Source organism: Desmodus rotundus, chromosome 1, assembly GCF_022682495.2.
Source record: "Desmodus rotundus isolate HL8 chromosome 1, HLdesRot8A.1, whole genome shotgun sequence".
NCBI classification, from domain to species: domain Eukaryota; kingdom Metazoa; phylum Chordata; class Mammalia; order Chiroptera; family Phyllostomidae; genus Desmodus; species Desmodus rotundus.
In genome coordinates, this window is record NC_071387.1 from 174,612,571 (window position 1) to 174,637,468 (window position 24,898).

Here is a 24,898-nt window from a genome sequence, read left to right on the forward strand (position 1 = left end):
TTGGTTCATGCTTCACAACTTCCTAAATCCTATCAAACAAGCAACAGCTGGCCTCAGTGAGCCCAGGGCCCAGCACTAGCAGCAGCCAGCTTAGATTAACAGCTTGACTTTGCCTGGGAATTTCCCAGCCCAGCACAAGTAGCAGCCATCTCAGATTGCTTTATAGCTCAGGCAGGATGGTTTCCAGCAAACCAGGCGGGAACTGATCTTAGCCTGCACCAATTGGGAAATCCCAGGGCCAGCCTACCCAGTGGACAGCTACAGACCATGCTGTAGCACGACCACCCTGCCCTCCTCCACAGAGGGCAGAGGTTGGTGGTAAGTGGTCAACAGCCTATCCTTGTAGCTGATTGGTCTGGATGAATCCCTCCTATTGATCTGCCGACAGCAACCAAGACTCAACTACAAGATGAGAGTGTACTCAGCCACAGAAAGGGCACACCTTGAGTACCCAGCTGAGGAGACAGGGGAGGCTGTGCCACTGGACCCTACAGGACACCTACTATGTTAGGATACACTACCAAGACACAGAGCCAAAGCAGTTCTACCTAATACATAGAAACAGGTACAGGGAGGCTGCCAAAATGAGGACACAAAGTAACATGGACCAAATGAAAGAACAGAACAAAACTCCAGAAAAATAGCTAAACGAAAGGGAGATAAGCAATCTATCAGATGCAGAGTTCAAAACACTGGTTATAACGATGCTCAAGGAACCTAGTGAGGACCTCAAGTGCATAAAAAAGATCCAGAAATGAAGGATACACTAATTGAAATAAAGAACAATTTACAGGAAAACAACAGATCAGATGAAGCTGAGAATCAAATCAATGATTTGAAACATTAGAAAGCAAAAAACAACCAATCAGAACGAGAAAAAAAAAGAATCCAAAAAAATGAGGATAGTACAAGCAGCTCTGGGGCAACTTCAAGAGGTCCAACATTCAAATCATAGGGGTGCCAGAAGGAGAAGAAGACCAAGAATTTAGAAATCTACTTGAAAAAATAATGAAAGAAAACTTTCCTAATTTGGTGAAGGAAATAGACATGCAAGTCCAGGAAGCACAGAGTCCCAAACAAGATGGATGTAAAGAGGCCCACTCCAGCACACATCATAATTAAAATGCCAAAGGTTAACGATAAAGAGAGAATCTTAAAAGCAGCAAGAGAGAAGAAGTTAGTTACCTACAGGGGAGTTCCCACAAGACTGTCAGCTGTTTTCTCATAAGAAACTTTGAAGGCTCGAATGGCTGGCAAGAAACATTTAAAGTCATGAAAATAAGTGACCTATAGTCAAGACTGCTCTACTAAACAAAGCTATCATTAAGAACCAAAGGGCAGATAAAGAGCTTCCCAGACAAAAAAAAAGAAACTAAAGGAGTTCCTCCTCACCAAACCATTACTACATGAAATGTTAAAGGGACTTATTTAAGAAAAAGAACAAGATCAAAAATATGAACAATAAAATGGCAAAAAATACAAATCTATCAACTGAATCTAAAAAACAAACTAAGCAAACAAGAGAACAGAGACAGAATCATGGACACAGAAAGTGTTTTGATGGTTGCCAGATGGTAGGGGGGTATGGGGGAACTATGAGGAGGTGTGGGGATTAAGAAGTACAAATAGGTGGTTACAGGGTAGCCATGGGTATGTGATGTACAGTATAGGAAATGGAGTGTCCAAAGAACTTAAACACATGACCCATGGACATGAACAATGGTGAGGGGGTTGCCTGAGGGAGTGTGGTATGCTGGGTGGAGGTGGGAAAAAGGGGGAAAAGTTAGGACTATAATAGCATAATCAATAAAATATAATTAAAAAATTAAAATTAAATAAAAAGTATTTTTAAAAACATGTTACCCAAGAAAAACAGCAGAAACGGGGACTTGAAATGAGTTTAAACACGGTTTTAATGACAAACCCTCTCAATATCACTTATAAACCAATACCTAAATGAAATGATGTAATTAATGTAATTAGAACCCTAAGTGCTTTGAAAAGTGTTAAGGTATTACTACTTTTACGCACCAGTTCCAAATCTACTAAAAATGATTACAAATGCCTCCAAACTGCCATTGGAATTGCATAATGTTGAGTGTGAATACTAGCAATGCCACTAAGACACCTGGACTTTATATTCCTTAAGATCCCAAAAGGTTTCTGCAAGGATTAAATGAGAAATATAGTCAAATCACTTGGCACAGATGTTGGTAACTTGTTATTACTCAATAATTGAGAGCAATTCTCATCACTGCTTTAGAATTAATAAACAGGCTCAACTTCAGAATTCAATAATAGATCCAGAAACAGTCTCCAAGTCTGTGGACTCCAATCCTGTTATCCTTCCCTAACGCCTCATATATTCTCTCAGTGCTTTTCAAACAAGAATATGATGAACTAGGAAATAAGAAACTGCAGGATAATTAGTGTGGTTTCCCGGGTTATTAATTTTCACAAAGATTAGGAGTGACAAGGAAAGCTGAGTAACTGGACAGTTAAATAATAATTTAAATGTTAAGAACTTTACAGACTTTACATTAATTCAAACATAGATATAACGTGCACTAGATAACAAAACAATTATTAAGGTAAAAATAACAGACTTGCTAGAATATTTACATTTGCTTACAAACACTTGTGGCTAAGCCCTCAAACACACTGAATTTTAAGAAGTGTTATTAACTATAAACTGAATTTGACAAGAGATATAAAATTCTACTTTCTACACACCTATACATTACCGATTCGATTTTTAAATTTTAATTTTAAGTCATTTTTTAAAATCTGAACTACAAAACATGTCAAATTCTGAGTAACACATAACTGGTATCACAACCCATAAATTAGAAGCATTTTAATAAATGTTCTTTCTTCTAAACAATGTACAATAATCAATTAATGAATTCTACATACACTCTATTTACCTCTCTGACATCTATTTTCGTGATTTAAAACAAAATTACCTGCATGTTGACTCTTTCAATCACACAAGAAAGGACATGTAGAACATGCATCTTTGTGTCACATTCTGTAACTTGCTGCAGTAACTGAAAAAGTAGTGTGAACATAGTTTCCAAGTACTGCAGGTCAAAAGGGGGAAAAAAAGGTTTGAAATAGAAATGTGAGATCTTTACATATAGACAGAAAAGATATAATGTCAAAGCAAACAAGACAAAAGACAAAACCTTAGCATTACCTAAACAACTTCAAATTGTTCAAGTTGCCAATTTTAGTGACTGTTTTCTTCATTGCTGCTAAATGTATCTGCTTAGAATTTAACTCACCCACAATGCTTTCATAAGAAAACTAATGTTCTGTGTTTAAATTCTATACTGCTGAACTGTTAACAGCACCTTGTCATGCCCTTCCACATATGCTGGTGTGCAAGGTCTGCGCATTACAACTGGAACAGCAACTACGGCACGCACATACCACTGCCTGATGTGGCCCTTAACACATGCTGGAGATACAAATTTTTGTAAATAAATTCTTGTAACTCTAAAAGTAACAGAATGTCTCTTATTTGGAAATAGAAAACAAATATCCTATGTTTGGCAATTAAAGCCTATATTATACAAATCATAGCAGGAATTAAGAAATAGCAGACACCAGATACATAAAACAAGTACTTGTTCTTTCAGATATTTGGTTCATTTTAATACAGACTTCTTAAATATATTTCTTTCACCCAAAAATATCTAGTGATTCCCTTATTAAAGGATCTCTGACACAAGTTTGCCCACAATAAATATAGACATTTTATCATATAATTTTCTTCCTTTTTTTTCTGCATGAGCAATATGCATGAGCTATTTATTAACTTTTTAATTAAATTTATTGGGGTGACATTGGTTAATAAGATTATATAGGTTTTGAATGTAGATTTCTATGATACATGGTCGTACTGTTGTCTTTGTCTGTGACTTTCAGTTTTAGACCCCAAATATGAGTGAAATCACATGGTTCTTAGCTTTTTCTGACTGACTTATTCATTCAGCATAATATTCCCAGGGTCCATCCCCGTTGTCACAAATGGCAGTATTTCATCTTTTGTTATGGATGAGTAGTATTCCACAGTATAACATGCACTACATTTTCTTTATCCAATCATCTATCAAAGGACACTTGGGTCGTTTCCATGTCTGGGTTCCCATGAACAGTGCTGCAGTGAACATAGGGGTGCATAAATCTTTGTGAATAAATGTTTTCAAGGTTTTTTGGTAGATATCCAGAAGAGGGATTGTTGGATCATATGGAAACTCTATTCTTAACTTTTTGAGGAATTGCCATACCGTTTTCCATAGCAGTTCTACCAGTTTACATTCCCACCAGCAGTAAGGGTTCCTTGTTCTCCACAACCTCTCCCACAGCTGTCATCACTTGTCTTATTGAGAACAGCTACTCTCACAGGTGGGAGGTGGTGGCCCACTGTGGTTTTGATTTGCATTTCCCTAACAGCTAGTGAAGTTGGGCATCTTTTCATTTATACGTTGGCCATTTTTATGTCTTCTTGGGAGAAGTGTCTGTTCAGGTCCTCTGCCTGGTTTTTAACGGGACTTTTTGTTTGTTTGATGTTGAGTTGTATGAGATCTTTATATATTTTGGATATTAACCCCTTGCCAGAGTTGTTGTTTGCAAATATCATCTCCCATTTGGTTGGCTGCCTTTTTGTTTTGTTGGAGGTTTCTTCTGCAGTGCAAAAGCATTTTAGTTTGATATAGATCCATTCATTTAATTTTGCCTTACTTTCCTCGCATTTGGGGCCAAATTTAATAAAATCTTCTCTAAGACCATGATACATGAGTTTAGTATCTATGTTTTATTCTAAGTAATTCATAGTTTCAGAACTTATTAGGTCTTTGACCCATTTTGAATTTTTGTATATGGGGACAAGCTGTATTTAATTTCATTCTTTTGCACGTGGCTTTGCAATTTTCCCAGCACCATTTATCGAAGAGGCTTTATTTTCTCCATTGTTGTGTTTTTAGCTTCTCTGTCAAAAATTATTTGCCCATATACACGTGCTTTTATTTATTTCTAGGCTCTCAATTCTGTTCCATGGGTCTGTGTGTCTGTTTTCTCCCAGTAAAATGGTGTTTTGATTATCATTGCTCTATAGTAATAATTTAACGTCAGGTAGTGTGATACCTCTGGCTTCATTTTATTTTTTCCCTTCAAGATTCCTTTGGCTATCCAGCGTCTTTTGTGGTTCATACAAATCTGGTAACTTTTGTTCTATTCCTTTAAAAAATTACATTAAGATTTGAGGTTTGCATTAAATCTGTATACTGCTTTGAGTAATACAGACATTTCAACTATGTTGATTCTTCTAACGCATGAACACAGAATATCTTTCAATTTCATTGTACCATTTTCAATCTATTTTAACAATGCTTTGTAGTTTTCAGTATATAGGTCCTTTATATCCTTTAAGTTTATTCCTAGGTATTTTATTCTTTTGTGGCAACTGCCGAAGGAATTGTGTTTTTCATTTCTTTTTCTGAAATTTCATTGTATGAGTACATAGGACTGCAGTGGGTTTCTGTACACTGATTTTGTGTCCTGCAACTTCACTGTACTTGTTTATTGTTTCTAGTAACTTTTTGGTAGTGTCTCTAGGGTTTCCTACATAAAAAATCATGTCATCTGCACAAAGAGACATTCCCAATTTGGATGCATTTTATTTCTGTCTCTTGTCCAATTGTTCTGGCTAGGACTTCCAGAACTACGTTGAATAAGAGTGGTAAGAGTGGACATCCTTGTCTAGTTCCTGAGTTTTTCACCAATGCGTATGTTAGCTGAGGGTCTGTCATATACGGCCTTTGTTATGTTGACATACTTTCCTTCTATCCCCATTTTGTTGAGTGTTTTAATCATAATGGATGTTGCATTTTCTCACAGGTTTTTCTTCTCAGAGGAAACACTACTGCCCCAATTTTACTGATATATTTAACAAGTGCTTTTCGAACATCAATTATGTTAAAACACCATGCTGGGTGCTAGAAGTTAAGTGATGAATAAAAAGATGAGTAAGACTTATTATTCTGCTTTTCAAGTGATTTTCAATCTAATGTAGGATAAACATATATATACAAACAGGAGAGGGGGGATAACCTAAGGAGTAGAAGTAACAGACACGTGAAGTGAAATTACTAGATGTTTTATAACTGAATAAAGAAAGAGTTTAGCAGCCAAGTCCAAAATAGATGAAGACATAGCTAAATAAAAGCAAAGAAAAACAAATCGAACTGTTTCAAATAAAAATTACCAATAAAAGTATTTACTTGCAAAATAATCAAATATAATTTTAAATTCAACTTTAATAAATAACACATATATATAATTTCAGTTAAAGAATAACATTTAATATTCAAAATACATAAGCAGAAACTGTCATAAAACATAGAAGTAAATGTTCTTACCGGTAGAAACTGATCCGTTCTAAACTCAAAATCATCAACAGGTAAAGAGCAGTCAAGGAGTACTAAGAATATTTAAGATGTATCAGGAAAAAAAAAAAAAAGCCAACTATAATAAGCCAATCAAAAATTACATTTTAAACTACCGCATAAATTGATTTAACAAAATAATTAACAATTTCAAAGTTTTAAAATTCTTTGCAATGAAGTATTTTAAAATTCTTCAAGGATATTTAACTTCAGAGTTGTAGCTGTTTCAATACGGACCTAAAAGAAAGTATATCATGAATTTTGAATCTTTCTAGAGCAACTAAACATCATTAATATCAAATGACAAAAAGTTTATTCCAAATAACTTTCTTCACTCCTTTTGTTAATATTAAAGCCACAGAACATTAACATCTAGAAGAAAAAGGAATCTCCTTACTTAGCAAGGGCTAAAAATAAAAAGGAAAGCACATAGCATATAAGAACATAGAGGAGCATTTAAAATATGACACATAAAAAAAGTGACAAAAATTAGCTCTAAGCTATTTAAAAAGAAAACAAAGTACTTACCACACAGAAACAAAATGAATTTTGCACTGATTCATGAGTAATGGGGAGGAAGGCAGAACTTGAATTTACAGAATGAAGAGTTGGAGGATGTGACCAAAAATTGGCAGGAGAGAGCCTAACACAGTTCCTAGAACACTAGTTAGTTGTTCAATACATAATAAATGCAAGAACACAAAACAAAAATTTCCTCTTAACAAGACTGTAAACACGACTTTTCAAAGAATAAATTCAGAACTTATGAAGAAAAATGAAACCCTAAGTATCCAGAACTGGATCCAGACTGTGAACTCAGCCTGTGAGTCCATCCTACACCTCCAGATGAACGAAACCTAAGAAAACTCCTGAAAAGAGAAAAAAGGCTAATTCCATACTGGGGCAAACAAGTGCCATCAAGATGTCAAAAACTTTGGAAGGTTCTTAGGAAGCATAAGAGCAACAGAGAAATGAGTGAGAAGGAAACTACAGATCAACATTACTTCTTAAGGTAAGAGTATTCAGACCCTTCCATGCCCAGCAGCACTGGGTAAGTGTCAGGATGGTGGATTTGAGGTCTGGACCTGGACTTGCCTAATAACACCTGACCTCTTCTACAGCCTGCCCCTAGTAGTGAAGAGAAGCCCCTACACTGCAACAGTAAGCATGGTGCTGGGGCCAGGAAGAAATGGCACCGTATCAGGGACTTAAGACCAGCAGGAAAATGTAAATAACGTGGATAAAAGAATACTCTTGAAAGTAAGTTATCTGCTAAAGAGAAATAGAATAATGACTTCATAAACTTTTATCCCTATTTCCTAATTATTTCAATAAACATTTTATAAGCCTTGACTCCATGCTAGGCATAAGAAATGCTGACATAAGTATCATTATTTGTACACTATTACTACTTGGTACTACTCATAGTACATTTTGTACTCTGCAGTAATAAAGTCAAGATCACTCCATTACACAATTTGATGTGTTTCTTCTGAAATACACATGCAAGTAAGTTTCCTAAAAGGATACAAAGCACCTTCAACTTATTTGTTTTAAGAAAAAAAATTCTAAAACTCGCTTTCATAAAATATGGATACCAGACATATGATCACAAAAACCAAAACTGACTATAGGAAACTTTCTTAATTAAGGATTCCCTTCTTCCCAGTTTTGGAAAGGCCTCATATTTTGACAAACACCAATTTTTTTAAATATATCTTCTTTTGTAAAAACACAGACTAGCCCAGAGTTTAAAACCTGCAGCAGTATTTGGAGACACAGGATGAACAAATGGAAAGACAGAATCAAAACTTCAAGGGAGAAAGATGGATAGAACTGGGAGACCCACAAAAGGCAGAAGAGTGGACAGACAGGAGAAGGTCAGTGTACTCTGTAAAATACCTGCCCAGACTCCAGCTGTACCTCCCACAGTGCATCAGGATTCACTGTCATGTGCAAGCCACTGAAAGTCCCATTAACTGCCTCACCACCTTGAAAATCTGCTGTTTTTTCAAGGTGGTCATTTCTTCGCTTGACGGACAGCAACTGCAGCACACGCCACCTCCAAACTATAAATCTTCTGGTCCAACCACAGTTTACGTTTCACATAGCCTCTCACAAGGTTGAAAGAGTATACTAATGCTAATTTTTTTAGCAGCTTACTGCTTTTTTTATTGAAGGCTGCACAGGTAACCTAAGTAAACTCTTTTTAAAAATTACTTGTAATTTTGAAAATTGAAAAATATTATTGGCTGTGAACGTTACAAACTAAACTAGCCCCCAAAATATACCAAAATGTACTGGTTAAAGAATTATCTGAGATCCCAGGGTGGGAAGTGGGGTTGGGTTGGTCAGGGGAAAGTGGTGGCAGGAAAATGTACACAATTGTATTCAAATAACAATAAAAAATGGTAAAGAAAAAAAAAATTAAATAAATAAAATGCCAGCTTAATGAAAAAAATAATAATAATTATTTGAGATCCTAGGAAAAGAAGGTTCCTCTAGCCTAAAATTTGGTCAATCTGTTTACACTATGGAAAATATCATTCTCAAACCTGAAACTTGCCATAAGCACTGCATCTGCTAACAAATATCTGCTAAGAGAAATGGAAGAGGAGAGAATGTAGATGTTTTCTTAAATGGGTTTTTCAATTAAGCATTGTGGCATTGAAAAGAAGATAAAAAATACAAACAGTAAAATGACAAAAAACTCACAAGTATCAACAACTGAACCTAAAACAAACACAAAAATGAACTAAGCAAACCACTAGAACAGGAACAGATTCACAGAAATAGAGATCACATGGAGGGTTATCAGCAGGGGGGTGGGGAGGATGGGGGAAAGGTACAGGGAATAAGAAGCATAAATGGTAGGTACAAAATAGACAGGGGGAGGGTAAGAATAGTAAGGGAAAGGGAGAAGCGAAGGACTCATATGTATGATCCATGGACATGAACTAAGGGAGGGGAGTGATAGTGGGAGGTGTGGTACAGGGGAATAAAGGGAAGAAAAAATGGGACAACTGTAATAGCATAATCAATAAAATATATATTTTTAAAAACACAATAAAAATGGAACCTTACTTCATATCATGTTCAAAAATAAATTCTAGTCCTGGCTGGTGTGGCTCAGTGGATTGAGCACGGGCATGCAAAGCAAAGGGTTGCCAGTTTGATTCCTGGTCAGGGCACATGCCTGGGTTTCAGACTGGGTCCCTTATACCAGGCGTGTGAGAGGCAACCACATATTGGTGTTTCTCTCCCTCTCTTCCCCTTTCTCTAAAAATAAATAAAATCTTTTTAAAAATTTAAAAAATAAAATAAAAATTAAAAAATAAATTCTAGATGGAATAAAGAACCAAGAGTTTAAAAACTGGATATATTAAACAAGAAATAAAAAAGAAAAAAACAGAAAAAGTAAATCAATAAATCCACACTGAAATTAAAGAGCTCTACTGAGCCTGGCTGGTGTAGCTCAGGTGGCTGGAGCATAGTCCTGTAAACCAAAAGGTTGCGGGTTCAATTCCCAGTCCGGCGCATACCTAGGTTGCAGGTTGAGTCCCCAGTCAGTTGGGTGCATGCAAGAGGCAGCAGACTGATGTTTCTCTCCCTCCCTTCCTTTCTCTAAACAATTAATAAGCATGCCCTCAGTAAGGATAAAAATAATTAATTTTAAAAAGCCTCTGCTCAATGAAAGGACAACAGAATGTAAGTGGAAAAATAGAGAGTCAACTGCATTTCTAACATTTTATTTCAAATATATAAATATTTCAAAATTATATAAAAATTAGTACAATGAAAACATGAAAAACTGGATAGTCAGCATACAGGTGGCTTGTTATATTAGTCACTGAATTTTCTCTTTGCTTGATTTAATTAACTTTTAAAAGATAAAAATTTTCAAGCCTGCCCTTTTTAAAGAAGTCAGAAACAAGCTTAGAAGTAAAAAATTTCAAAGTAGCAATTATATTAAACCTAATAAAATTTTCCAACCTTTATTATAAAGTTTCAAAATATTGCAATATTATAAATGTTCATTACAGCAGATCAAGTTTTAGTTCATAAAATTTAGCTATTTCACACTAATAAGTCAAACTGCTAAACACTGAAGAAAATTATATTATTTCAAATAACCAAAAAAAATCACTCAATTTGCATAATGTACCCCCAGATCAAACAATAATGTTAAATTTTCATGCAACTATCAAAGATAGAGATCTACTCTTCCCAGTGGCTTCTAATATTATAAAATTTATTGAGTCCTATTTTTAAAAAATATGATATAAGCCATTTTTCAGCTTGAAGTTTAACATAGGTTATACTAATAAAAATACCTCTTTTAAGATATTTAAACAACATACCACTAAGTCTTGGTCTTGAAGCAGGTTACAAATTGCCTCATATAACATGGGTCTTAAGTCAGATTTGAATTTCACAGAAATCCACTGACCAATGAGCCAAATCACCCTGCGTCGTAACGGCTTATACCTAGAACAGGAAAAAAATCATGAAATTAAAATGTTAAATATTTTAAGAAGTCTATTTCACTTAGCATATTTCATCATTTAAATTAAAATGTAGTATAAAGCAATCTACAACTTTATATAAAAGTTTTAAAGGTACTTCTAAATGTACCACAGTATAAATCCTAACAATGAAGTTCTGATCTAAAAAATTAAAATGTCTTAGGCAGATACGCAATACATCTGATTATTGTGTACTTTTTAATTGATTAGAGAGACAGAGAGAGAGGAACATGGATTTGCTGTTCTATTTATTTATGCATTCATTCACTGGCTGATTCCTGTACGTGCTGTGACCAGACTGAACCTGCAACCTTGGTGCACGGGGATGACACTCCAACCAAAGAAGGTACCAGGCCAGGGCTGGTTATTTTGTGTTAAAGAACTATAACCTAGACATGGACAAAAAACACAAGTCCATTTCTGTTCCACGAGCAACCAAAACTAGTATGCTAAACAGGTATAATTAGCTAATGTCCCAAACTCTAAGGATAGTGAGACCCAAAAACTAATAATAAAGGAACTACCATATTCAATTGTCCAATTCCAATTCTGTTCATTTCATAAATATTATTTTTGGAACATTGAGAGATTTCTAGGCTTGTAGGAAATACTCATATAAATTCAAACTAATTTTAGCTAAACTTGCCAATTTTGTAAGAGGTGCCCAACTATAGAATGTGACCCAGGTTATCAAAAATAATGATTTAAATTTTTAACATTTGCAGTGACATGTACATACATTTCTTTCCACGGTTATCTTTGCTAAAGGAAATGAGAGTACTTTAGACAAAGAGAAAAACCACAAAGCTATAATCAATTGTGTCTTAAGATTTCATTTAAAAAATCTCTTCTTGATATTATATAAACTTTAGTGGTAAAATGATATTTTTTTTCTGGGTGCGAATGGAAAAAGCTAATGAATGTTCCACATTTTTAGAAAATTACAATCTTATAAGATGATCAAGCAAATAGAAAGAATTACTCATCCACGGTACAAAATGTATGTAAGTATACCTGCCCTCAAAAAGTTTATCACACACCTAAAAGAATGAAAGAATGCAAAGCTCTACACTAAGATTTCAGAAAAGGAAAAGAGAATAGTGGGCAGAGGGAGATGAGATTTGACCAGCCTTTAAAATAAACAATATTCTGGGTAAAAAAAAAAAAAGAAAAAAAATGCCATTGTAAGAGCTAGGGGCTGTTTGAACAAAGTCAGAGAGGTGGAAATAATCAAGACGTTTGTAGATTAATGAAGGAACTGCAGAACCATCAGTTTTGGACTGGGATCTTTGAAAGGACCATATTCACATTTTATTCCAGACAAAAACAATGAAACTCAGAAAGGTCCAATTCCAACATCACAGTCACTTCTGGGCAGAGTTAAGATTAGGGGTCAGTTTGTTCATCAAAGTGTGGGGACCAGCAGCATCGTTATCCTGGAAGCATGATAGAATCACACAAACTGACCCAGACCCCAAACTATAAGCTAAAGCAGAATCTGAGTATTAACAAAATCATCAGGTGTTTCATATACATTCATTAAAATTTGAGAAATACTGATCCAGATCAGCTCTGTCCAAAAGACATGCAATGCAAGACAACAGATAATTCTTAAATTTTCAGTACGACATTAAAATAAGTAAAAAGAGGTTAAATTTTAATAATATGTTTACTTATCTCAATATATCCAATATATTGTCTTTTCAACATATAATCCATACATATTTTATACTGCCTAGAGTATTTAAATTTTAGTTAATTAATTTCCTCAGTTGCACTAAGTCCATTTCAAGAGCTCAATAGCCACATACACTAGCTACTGTACTGGACAGTGCAGGTCTAGACTAAATAGCCTCCGTTTTAGGACAATCGAACTGCACATTTGTCTCCCTATTGAAGGCTTTCTCTGTATCAAAGGCTCATTAGCTCCCTGGGGGCAGAGTCACAATCCACCTTATCCACCATTGGCTCTACAGGAAATGGCAAATTCCAAGAGTCAGAAATATTTGTTGACTGAATGAATAACTGAATGAATGAATAAATAGCTACTTAACTGATCAAAATTACTTTGAAAGAATCTCCAGATCTTCAATCCCACTGGTGTAAATTTTGTAAAATGGGCATATATTGATGGCCTTCTATTCATTCATTAATGGAGTCAAGAAATGTTAACTGATCTATGACTATATTCTAGGCATTCTAATAGGGACCACATCTACAGAAATAAATCAACAGAACTAAACATTTCAAAGCAAGAAAAAGTCTCTTGAAAAAAATTTTAAGTCGCTAATATTAATCTAATAAAAAATTTATAGAAACTATAAAAGATCGTTTCCCTTCAATTTCATTCACTCAGTACCGCAAATTAAAATAATTAGGCAAAGACTTAAGTGTGTCCAAATGCTTTTGGCCACTGTATCTCTAAGTCCTGCCGTACCCTCCCCGCATAACACTTGCAGCATGCTTTGTGTGTTTCCTGGATGTTCCTTTGGTCAGGCTACTTCGGACACTAGGCCTACCCCCTGCTAAGTATCCAAATAGCTTTTCTGTACACATTTTCTTTCTACAATTCAGACACCTCCATCTTCATTAACCTTTGCATAAATTTCATCTTTTCCTATACCAAACTGTGTTATCTAACATCAAATACTTCATAAATAAAAACAATTCACGTATGAAGTAAAACAACATAACTGTTTTGCTCATTTTTCAGTTAAATAAAGTTCACAAGCCTTATTACTTTTTATACTAGACACTATCAGCTAAGTCATGACATAACTCATTTTTTAAAAATTTTAAACAATTTTCCTGCCTTATCTTCATTAGAAAATCACCATGGTAAAGTAAGTGTATAATAAAGACAGTTTTATACTTGCCTATTGTGAATGACTTGCAATTCGGGAAGAAGTTGGTTTTTAAACCACTGATCAAAATCAACACTGTCAAACAGCTCATAAGCTGCCAATCCAACAGCATTGTACACTAAGAAGAAGATTTGAGAAAAAAAATTTAATTTCAGATACTGGGCCAAATGCTAAGTATACTTAGAAGAATCTGAGTCTTAACAACTACTTTGAAACATGTGATGTGTTAACAAGGGGAAATGTAAAACATGTTAAATCATAAAAAAAAATTAAATAGACATTTTAGAAACATTGTTACTTTATTGTTTTTCCTAAATACTCGTTAGTGCCTTCAAATAGAAAATTACATTCATTTAAAAATATTCAAGTCAAAGTATAAAAATTGTAAGACAGCATCTGCTTCCAAATGGGTGAAATGTTTTACGATCTGGTCCCTACTTACCCTCTCTCTATATATTCAATTCTCACAAACCCCTTTACCTCTATGTTTCAATTTAACTAAAATAATCCCAGTTCAAAATGTAACTGTGCTTGCTCCTTTTACCTTTTGTACATACTCCTGCTTCTGCCTGGAACCCTCTTCCTACACCGATCCCCCCCCCACATACACTTATTCTTATGTTCTCATATTATACTTCTTTAGAAGTCTTTCCCCAGGCACACGAAAACTACCTGTGGCTTTTCACAGTACTACCTGATTATCGCCTACTTCAGCATTTATTAACTGATACTATGTTATAACCAATTGTCTTCTTGCTTGGTTTACTCCCCCACCAGATAGTTCCTATATTTTAGGTACCCTTATATCCTAATTCCCAGAATAATACCTGCCACAAAACACATACACTATCTACTGAAGATATAAAGGTTTCTAAATCACTTTGGTTTAACATACCAGCATCTTTGATTAATAGTGCATTCATATCTTCCACATTAGTGGGCCCTGAAAAAATAAGTATCAGTAAAAGTAAATAAAATTAGTTATTAATAAATATTTCATTTAAACTCAATGTGCTGGCTTCCTGATTCAGTTAAGCACAATAAATCTTCTGACATTAAATATATATGTAAGTGTAAAGGGAAAGTCTAAGTTTTCTCATCACCATTAGAGAACACAGGTACACCAGATAAAGTCATTCTACTATTAAAAAAATATCTAGCATATTTGTAAAATGTTCTATCAAGAAACATTCTAGAAAAATATATGCCACAAATTGCTAACCATAGTATTACACCCTAATTATACAATTCTTAAAAGAAAGAAAAAATAATGAATCCCACAACAACAAAAAGACCAAAATTAGGCAGTTCACACAATACGCTCTAAACATAAAAAATAAACCAGATTATGAAAGTACATTAAAAAGTAACAACGAAATGAAAACTGCAAATGTAGAAACTTTAGAATAAAAAGCTGGCACTCTCTGCACCGATATCTAGAAAGGAGAAAACCATGGTTAGACATGAAGAACACGGTTTACTTAAGTACACTTCTTCAGAACAGAAAGATTTCTAGCGAGTTTATCAAAGCATTTTACTCTGTTAAATATAAACTCTTAAACTCACTAGTCTCATTAGCTAGAATAATAAGTACTGCCCTAAATAAGCAAATTGCTTCAGAATTAGGAGGAGAACTGAACTCTGAAATCACTAAAAATCTTACCAGCATACAACAACTTATCAGAGTGTAACTTAAATAGCTTATCCACTTTCCTACAGTGGATTTAAAAAAATAATGGATAGGAGAAAACTGAAATAATGTTCTAAAGTCAACAAAAAGATAACTGAAGCAGTATACACATCATCAAAGTTAAGACTCTGAAATCCCACATTAAGAAATTAGTAAATATTAGAAACCAAATATATTTTCATTTTCATATGAAAACACAACTAACATCTAAATTATCTTGAAAACTTACCACAGTAAAACTTGGCTGACAGCTCATTTTCTCCCTTGGCTTATAATTTAAGTGGGAACACTCTTACTAGTTTTTGGGGGGTTAACAAAAGCCTGGAAAGTAAGCTATCCTCAACTACACACAAGACCAGAGACGTCCTTCCCTACAGAGATTCTCTTGCTGTTACTTCCTTACCTCACCACCCAGTCAGTATTTGATCCCTCGCAATGTGATTCCCAGCCCAATCAATCAAATAATCTATTGTCTCAGAAGATTCTGCTGCCTTCTTTTCTCTTACAGCACTGGACACTTCTGACAACAGGCTCTTCTGCAGGATTCACCCTCATACTACCCTCTTCATACCTCTGGGATAAGTTCTCACCTGGCTTCTTTTTGCAGATATCCCTAAAGACGAAAGCCTCAGGTTCTGTTTTTGAACCTCTTTTCTTCTCCCAAGGTTTCTTATATACACACTCCGAAAGTAAAGTTCTATCTCTTTCTGCTGTTTTCCCTGTCACTAACGCTCCCAAGTTCAGGATCATTTTTATTACTTTCCCTTGGCCAGCACAGTCAATGAGTTGCTGAAAGTCAATCAACCAACAAATAGTTACTGAGTGTGCCAGGCACTGGGAATAATGTGTGAACAAAACAGATGTGATCACTGCCCCCTCCCTGGAATTTAAAGCACAGCAGAAAAGTCAAAAATGATCACTAACAGTTAAATAATTAATTTCTTGTATACAAAGTATAATGATCAAGTGGTAAAACTTTCACTTCTTCATTCCCTCGTAAACCCATACCTTCTTTCAATTCCCACTGCCACCGTTCTGAGGCTAACATTTATTATTTTGTTTATGTTATTAAGCTTAACAACAGCAAAATCTATCATATTCAAGGCCTATCTCAAGGCCTTCTTTTGTGAATTGTCCTTTCTTGTTCTGTATCCTAAAGGCCACCTCTTCAGGAAAAAAATACATTTGGTCTTTCTCAAGGTCTTATCTTTATATGATCTATATACTACTTTAGCATTAATTAACTAGTACTATGGTATAATCATTATCTGCTTCCTTAGTTATCTCCCCCACCAGATAGTTCTTGTATTTTAGGTACCCTTATAGCCTAACTCCCAGCGTAATACCTGCCACAGAACACACACACATAGTAGGCAATGCACATAGTAGGCACCCACAATTTTAATTAAACATTAATTAATAGATAAGTCAAAGTATCGAAAAAATATACTTTACCTTGAAGTGTTTGCATCATTTCTAGAAGTACAGGAGTAAGAGTCTGATTATATTCATGGAATATGTCCATAAATAGTACTTCAGTGCAAGGCTGAAGGGAAAAAAATTTCTAATAAAAACAATGGTATGTTACACTGATTAATTCTACAATAAAGCAAAGAATATTCATTCTTAAGATCCTAGAACTCTAAAAATGTTTCCAATTCTTGTTTTTAATAAAGTAGATTGCTATTTTTTATAAACACGGTGGTAAATAAAATCAAATTGTAATAATTTAGTACAGAACATATGAAAAGTTTATTTCACTATTTCAATCATTTGGCATTATGTATTTTTTGAATAAAACCTACACAGAGGAAATAATTTAATGTTTAATTAATAATTCTTTAAATTAAAAAAGCAATCTGGAGCCACATTCATTTATACATTCAGTACTATAAATGAATGTACAGAAATTAATGTTAGTTTATATTTGCTTAACAGTGACATAAGAAACAGCAATTCATGAGTTCAATTCACTACAGCGAGTATTTCTTTTAATAGACTCAAACATTAACAGAAGTCAGTGTTAGCTACATAATAAGAATGATTCATTTTGGATCTTAAAAGTACTGAATCACTAGATGTTTCATAAGAGAAAGAAATTATCATTAAATGTTGAAGGTATTGTGCTTTATGTTTAAAAAGAAATCTCATACACATATATATACTGAAATATGACAGATAAAATAATGTCATCTCAGACTTGTGCTTGAAAATAATCCAAGTGGGGAGGGAAGATGAATTTATATGAAACAAGACTACCCATGAGTTGGTAACTGATAAACTAGGTTTTGGATAAAGAAATCTAGAATCTTCCATTTCTAAATAGTGTACCTTCTATTTTTTGATATAAAATTTTCCATAAAAGAAAATTAAAAAAATACTAAAGCAGTAAATTTTAAAAAAATTTTACAGTTCTAATGATTTCTCTAATTTATAATCTTTATGGTTTTCTACATAAGTTTATGAAACTAAAAACATATATTTTTAGAAAAATAGTGGCAAATTATGTAACACAAGTCTTCACAATTATAGTTCAAAGATCACACTTGGTAAATCTTCCTCAAATGGTGGCCATATAAACAAACGTATGTTTAAAAAGTATTTTATAACTAAAAGCAATGGGCTGGTCTCCAAGAATTAACCTAGATGGTAAAAGAAATACAATTATCAACAGAAGCTTTATAATAACTGAAATACTTTGTAAGAAATCAAAAATGATTCTAGCCAAAAAGAGATAGCTTTCACTTTCAAAAACATTTTCTACTGCTGCAATGAAAATTATTTCCAAATCAATTGACTACAGAATGAAGAAAAATTGTTTGCAAACCACTAATTTAACCAAAATTTATTTTTTCAGATTCATCAATTTATTAAAATACTTTCATCTCAAATATACATTATTATAATTATAAATAGTTTCCTGTCTGACTTAATGCTTGGACTCTTGAACACAGTATCATTCTCTACTAACAGTTATAGAAGCATTAAGCTTTTCCCTATCACTTTTTCTTTCAATCAATACTTACCCTCAAACTGTATTTCCAAGAATCTCCTCCTGTTTCTTCCACTGCTGCAATAGAATCAGAGACATGGAAATAAAGCACAAACTGACAGTGACTAGAGGGGAATAGGGAGGGGATAATGGGGGAAAGAAGAGGAAGGGTCAAGTTAAGGATCAAGTGTAAAAGATCCATGGACAAGGACAACATGAGGGAGGATTAAAAAAAATATATATGACAAATAATGCTCTCCAGAAATGTAATAATGATGTTTCAAAATTCTCAGCTTGGAAAACAAGAGATTTCAAATGATATCAGTTTAATATTTCTGTGAGTTGTTTTAAACATAACACTGAAAGCTTTTCCTTGGGGACACAATGTCTACCAGATGTCTTTACTATAAGCTACAGATCATACCTGTGTACATTATAGTCACCTATCAAGTGCTTTCATCCATAAGCATTCTCACTTTCATTAAAAATTGTGTATAGAAGAAAGCTCAAAGTACTTGTCACTTCCAGAGTATCTGGTATTACCTCATACACTATCACTACAATCCTCAGAATCATTTCATTTTATATAATAATGTTTTGTGTTGTTACTTTTTTAAATTTGTAATTTTAGAGAGAGAGGGGAAGGGAGGAGGCTGGGGGAGGAGAGGAAAAGAGAGGGGAGAGGGAGAGGGGGAGAGGGGGAGAGAGGGAAAGGGGGAGAGAGATGAGGGGAGGAGGGGGAGAGAGAGGGAGGGAGGGAGGGAGGGAGGGAGAGAGAGAGAGAGAGAGAGAGAGAGAGAGAGAGAGAGAAAGAGAGAAGCATCGATTTGCTGTTCCCCTTATTTATGCATTCATTGGTTGATTCTTGTGTGCGCACTGATGGAATAATCAAACCCGCAACCTTGGCATATTGAGATAATGTTAAAATAATTAGTCACATTTTCCATAAATTTCCTGTGTTTAAAGTAAAACACAATACTTCAGGGACTTTTAAAAATCTGGTGATGCAGTGTTTCATGCTACAATATTATGAATTCTCCATAAAGAAAGTAATATGAAACAGTAAGATTTTAGCTAAAAGTCAAAAACAAAAAGAATGTACAGTGTAGCACTACATATGAAGTTTGTCCAGAAAAAGTCTAGCCATTGTTAATATAATGAGAATGGTTTGCATGATATCCAAGTAACGTGGCAGCCAAGGAGAGTGGACTGGAATGTGCATGCACGAACAATGACAACATCAAACTGTACTAGTTAGCTGGGGTGGTAGACACCCTTGAGTGAGCATGTGTACTGTGTGGCCATCGCATTCAAAATGACTGAGCAAGCAGAGTAACGAATCTTCATCAAATTCTGCGTTCAGTTTGAACATTCCTCCCTCAGAAACTATGCCGATGATTCAGAAGGCTGAAGCTATGGGCAACTGGTGATTGGCAGCTTCATTCCAACAATGTACCTGCTCATGCATCATGTCTCATGCAGAGTTTTTTAGTGAAACATCATATCACCCAGGTGACTCAGCCCCTCTACATCCCAGATGCCCTGCATCTTCTGGCTTTTCCCAAAACTAAAATCACCTTTGAAAGGGAAGAGATTTCAGCCCATCAATGATATTCAGGAAAATAGCAGAGAGCAACTGATGGCAATTGGGAGAACTATGTGAGGTCTCAAGGTGCCTACTTTGAAGGGGACTGAGGTGTCACTGTCCTATGTACAATGTTTCTTATATCTTTTTCAACAAATGTCTCTATTTTTCACATTATATGGCTGGATACCTTCTGGACAGACCTGGTATTTTATAAACCAAAACTGTTTTTAAATGACAAAGGAAGACTTCCAAAATGTTTAAGGCATTCTTCAAATATTATGAAATGTATATAACTACACAAAGGCACGCAGCCAAAAAGGCTAAATTTAGCCTACGTCTGACCATAACCGAAGTAAAGCACACATAGGTACTTCATTAGGTACACAATTATTTGATTTTCTGTAGCAAGGGCCTTGGCAGTTTTATTCTGCCTATCTACTATTAAAATTCAAACACACAAAATATTTGTTAAAAATATTTTAATCATCAAAAATTAATTGTAAATTAAAATTTACAATTTAAATAGGAAACCCATTCAGCAATTCAAAAATACTCATCTCCAAATTTCTGGAGTAAAAATTTCTACAAATAAAAAATACTATGGAATGAATCACAAAGTAGAAACTGACTTGATAATAGAGACAGGTAGCTAATTTTATATTTTTGTTTGAAATTGCATGATACATTCATACTAATATCTAAAAATTAGAAAGGTCTCTTTCTGGAGAAAATACTATATATTTGAACAAGTTACTCATTTTCTGCTTCTCAATTTGTTCTGATGGTTAACAAAGAATGGATGATAAGCTAATTTTTAAAAAGCAAGATTCTCAGATCAAAAACACTACATTAAAAAATAATCTTATACCAGCCCTGGCAGGTATGGCTCAGTTGGTTGCAGTGTCATCCCTTAACTGAAGGGTTGCAGGTTCAATTCCTGGTCAGGGAACATGACTAGGTTGCAGGATTCTTTCCCCAGTCCAGGTGCATGTGATCCTGACTGAGTCTGGGCAGGTGCAGGAAGCAATTGATCCATGTTTCTCTCTATCCCTTCCTCTCTTTCTAAAAGCAATGAAATAATGGCCTCGGGTGAGGATAAAAGACAATACAAAACAAAAAAAAATCTTGTATCTGTAATTCAAATAGATGACATCTATTTATGGAAGGGTAGAAAAGCCACGGGAATACTAAAATACTGATTCTTACTAAAGCCTTCTGGATCTTCTTCCCACATTGTCAGTTCTTCTTCAGTTAACAGAAAATAATGAGAGACTAATCTTCTACAAATCTCTGTCAAAGTGGGATATGTGAAGAACGCCATCTTAATCTTATGAGCTTCAAGGGTTTCAGGACTGCTATCTAGAAAAACAAAATCTCCAAGTTAATGGTACAAACATCCTACCCAATGTGGATTATGTAACAAATAAATTTAAAAATATATCCCTGAGGAAAGAGATACAGTAGTATACAAATTTTCATTTTTATTATGAACAAGCCACAAAGACACTTTTCCTTTTGTTCATACCACACAAACATCAGTCTTGCTTCTTTCTTACCCATATAGCTTCCATACTACATTATCACACCATACTGAAGAGACTTACTTACGTATGTTTCTCTCCCTCTCCTACAGATTTTCATTCATCATGGTACACATGCCCATGAATGAATTCCAAATAATGTAACAATTTAACTTGTCTAGAAGCAATGTCACTTTATATAAAATCTGAGAAAACTTTTAATTATACAAATGAATACAGCCTAGACATGAGCTGCAGTGGCTACTGTAATACTTTAATCTTAAAAGTCCCTAGACCTCCACTGATCTTCTATTGTGCTACAAAAGACAGTTTATTAAATGTATGGTTTTTAAAAGCTGGCATTCACATAATGAGACTCTAATCCTTATCTCTATTTCATGTTGCAGCAACATTTTATTTTTCAGACTTAATTTCAAAAATTTACATAAAAACAGCATTTATTTCGTACTTTGATTAAAATAAGAAAATGAAAAAATAAAACTATCTGAAAAGCATTACCTTCAAAATTTTTGGATGGCTTATACGCATAATTTTTGACAATCATCTTAATAAGATTCATGCATTGGACAATGAATCGTTCAAATGTAACCCCTTCACCAACTTCTGTAAATACATAGCTTACAGAAAATTCCAGTGATCTCTGAATTAGTGGAGTAAATGAAAACGGATGTTGATCCAAGAAGTCCAAAAGCTGTAAAGAAATGAGAATGTATTTTCCCCAAATTAATATAGGAATATAATCATCTATAAGTACATCTTTCAACTTCACTAGCAAACATTTGGCAAGTTTTGAACCCTGGTGAATTTCACATGTAATACACATGTAACATATGTGTAATACACATAGCACTACCTGTAAAGTATTCTTGCCATTCCCACCTTTTTGCACCAAAACAAAAAACAAAAAATCCTGAATATGATCAAGCCTCTACATCTAACTATAAATTTATAAGAAAGCTGGGGGAACAGTAGAGGTATGGAGACAAAGAAACATGGCAAATAACACATTAGGATGCAACTGATTCCAAAACATGAAAACTCTACAGAAAATAATCAATTACCTCAACAAATATGTATCATGGAAAAAAACAGATGGAAGGAGAACCGACACTACTGAATCCTGATTTGAACCATCTATAAAAAAATTCATGAGAGAAATCTGAAAACTGACTAAATATTTAGATAATATTAAGAAGCCATTGTAGTTTTTAAATGTAATAATGGTGTTAAGATTGTGTTTTTTTTAAATCTCTTATCACTTCTTAAGACACATTCAAATATTTACAGATAATACTATATGATATCTAGACTGGCTTCAAAATAACCAGCAAGGAGGAGAAACCAGATAGATTAAACAGAAATGACCATGACCATATGGTGATACTTGCTAAAGCTGAAGTGACTCAATTCTATTTGGAGGTATATTTACAATGTTCCAATTTTAAAAGCTTTTCAGAAAGTCATAGAGGTCATAAATATGAATTTCATAAATGAAATTATTCATGGACACTGCACAGCACCACTGACTAACCACATTGTCTTACTTTACTTTGCTTTGTGATTTTTGTTTTTAACTAAAAGGATCTGAGTCAATTTTATACTGGGTCTTGGAAGATTAGGTGGGCTTTTACCACTGAGGCTATTTGGAACATATAGTTGGAAATGAAGACAACTAAAACTACAGGTCACTGGTCACTAACCACAAAAATAAAAGCAGCTCATTGCTACTCCTTTCCTCCTCTCCCAGGGAATAAACAGCCTGAATTCTATTAATGAGCCTTCTACGAAAATGGGGAACAGGATAAAGATTTAGATACGGCCATCTGTCTTCATTTACATGTTTCATTGCAATGAAGTCCTCAAACCCAATCTTCCTGATTGCTATAACCCAATTCTTTGAACTTTTCCCAACCCCTAAAGCCCAAAAGTTCATAAAAATAATTTTATAAAACCTAATTTTATCAGAAATTTATACACATTGCCTAGCACAGTACACTCATATAATTCTATTCAAAAGAGTTTTAATGTGACAATAATCGTTCATTCTGAGTATCATGACTTCCTGATATTATATTGCCTGCTTTATCTTACCTACATTCTGCTCTGCTGCACTGGTATCTTTTTTTATCTCTCCTTCTCTAGTACTTACTAGGATAGATTTTTTAACATCAAGGTGATTCATACACTATAACTCATGGTATATAAATTTAATTATTATAGGCTTTGAGATACAAAGGTATTTTTTTCTCTAGTTTTGCTATAAACAGAAAATAAATTATGCTGAAATCAAAATGTATGCTTATTAAAATACCATTTTCTGACTAAATTTGCATATGTGTATGTTATTTGAGATAACAAAATTAAGATTAAAAAAAACTTACCACTTTAGTAAAAAGAATAATGGTCTTTTCCAATCTATCTCTACATATGTTATCTGTACCTATAGTTCTACCTGTTAAAAATACATTTCAAATATTAGTACAAGTTTATAATATCCTGTAAATTCACAACGAAGACAATGACAAAACTTAAAAATAGTCACATATTTTTGCATATTTTGCATTATGAATTCATTATTGTGCATTCCCAACTCTAAATCATAAAAAGTTTTCACAGAATACCAAGATTTGCATTTAACAGAAACAGTAATCCCAAGATCAATATTTCACAAAATTAATCCTCAAATATAAACTGAGCCCATTTTAAAGTAAGAGGGTAACAATTTTATCCATAAATCATGAATTTCATTTTCAAAATCTAAATTAGTCATAGTTGAAGTAAAAATGAATCACTCGAAGATTAACATACTCATTATTTTTCCTTTATCTCTAACAATTTTCTATGGATAATTTCCCTGTCATAATAATTAATTTCTGTACATTCAGAATAATGTCAATCAGCCCATCAACTACTCTGCTCTCTAAACATACTCTTCATATTCTGCCGCATCATTTATTTCATTCTCCCTCTGCTCCCCCCGGGGATAACCAAAGAAAAATAACAATTTTTAGAAAAATAAACTATATTATATGAACTGTCTTACTCACCTTTATGTGCACAGTACCCAGAACAGTGACTGGCAATAGACTCAAGAATGTTTTTATTAAACTGAAAATGACCGTCATAAAACAATCAGTAACTCCCTGTGAGTACACTAAGGTATCTTCTCAGGTTACTAAGTCCTCAAAAACACATACATATATAAAAAACACACACATACAGGATATGCATACCAGTGTGTGCAT

The 24,898-nt window shown here is 34.0% G+C and overlaps 1 protein-coding gene across 1 annotated transcript in view; it reads right to left on the reverse strand.

Annotated features, from left to right (window-relative positions):
- IPO11 (importin 11) overlaps positions 1 to 24,898 on the reverse strand; it is a 182,199-nt gene that overhangs the window by 107,529 nt on the left and 49,772 nt on the right. Inside the window, exons 9-19 of the mRNA XM_024578651.4 lie at positions 24,035 to 24,105; positions 22,152 to 22,344; positions 21,319 to 21,471; positions 18,559 to 18,602; positions 16,988 to 17,078; positions 14,738 to 14,785; positions 13,855 to 13,960; positions 10,814 to 10,940; positions 6,656 to 6,689; positions 6,426 to 6,466; positions 2,967 to 3,083 (exon numbers count right to left, since the gene is read on the reverse strand). Coding sequence (XP_024434419.2) covers positions 2,967 to 3,083; positions 6,426 to 6,466; positions 6,656 to 6,689; positions 10,814 to 10,940; positions 13,855 to 13,960; positions 14,738 to 14,785; positions 16,988 to 17,078; positions 18,559 to 18,602; positions 21,319 to 21,471; positions 22,152 to 22,344; positions 24,035 to 24,105 — 1,025 coding nt within the window. The remainder of the gene's footprint in view (positions 1 to 2,966; positions 3,084 to 6,425; positions 6,467 to 6,655; positions 6,690 to 10,813; positions 10,941 to 13,854; positions 13,961 to 14,737; positions 14,786 to 16,987; positions 17,079 to 18,558; positions 18,603 to 21,318; positions 21,472 to 22,151; positions 22,345 to 24,034; positions 24,106 to 24,898) is intronic.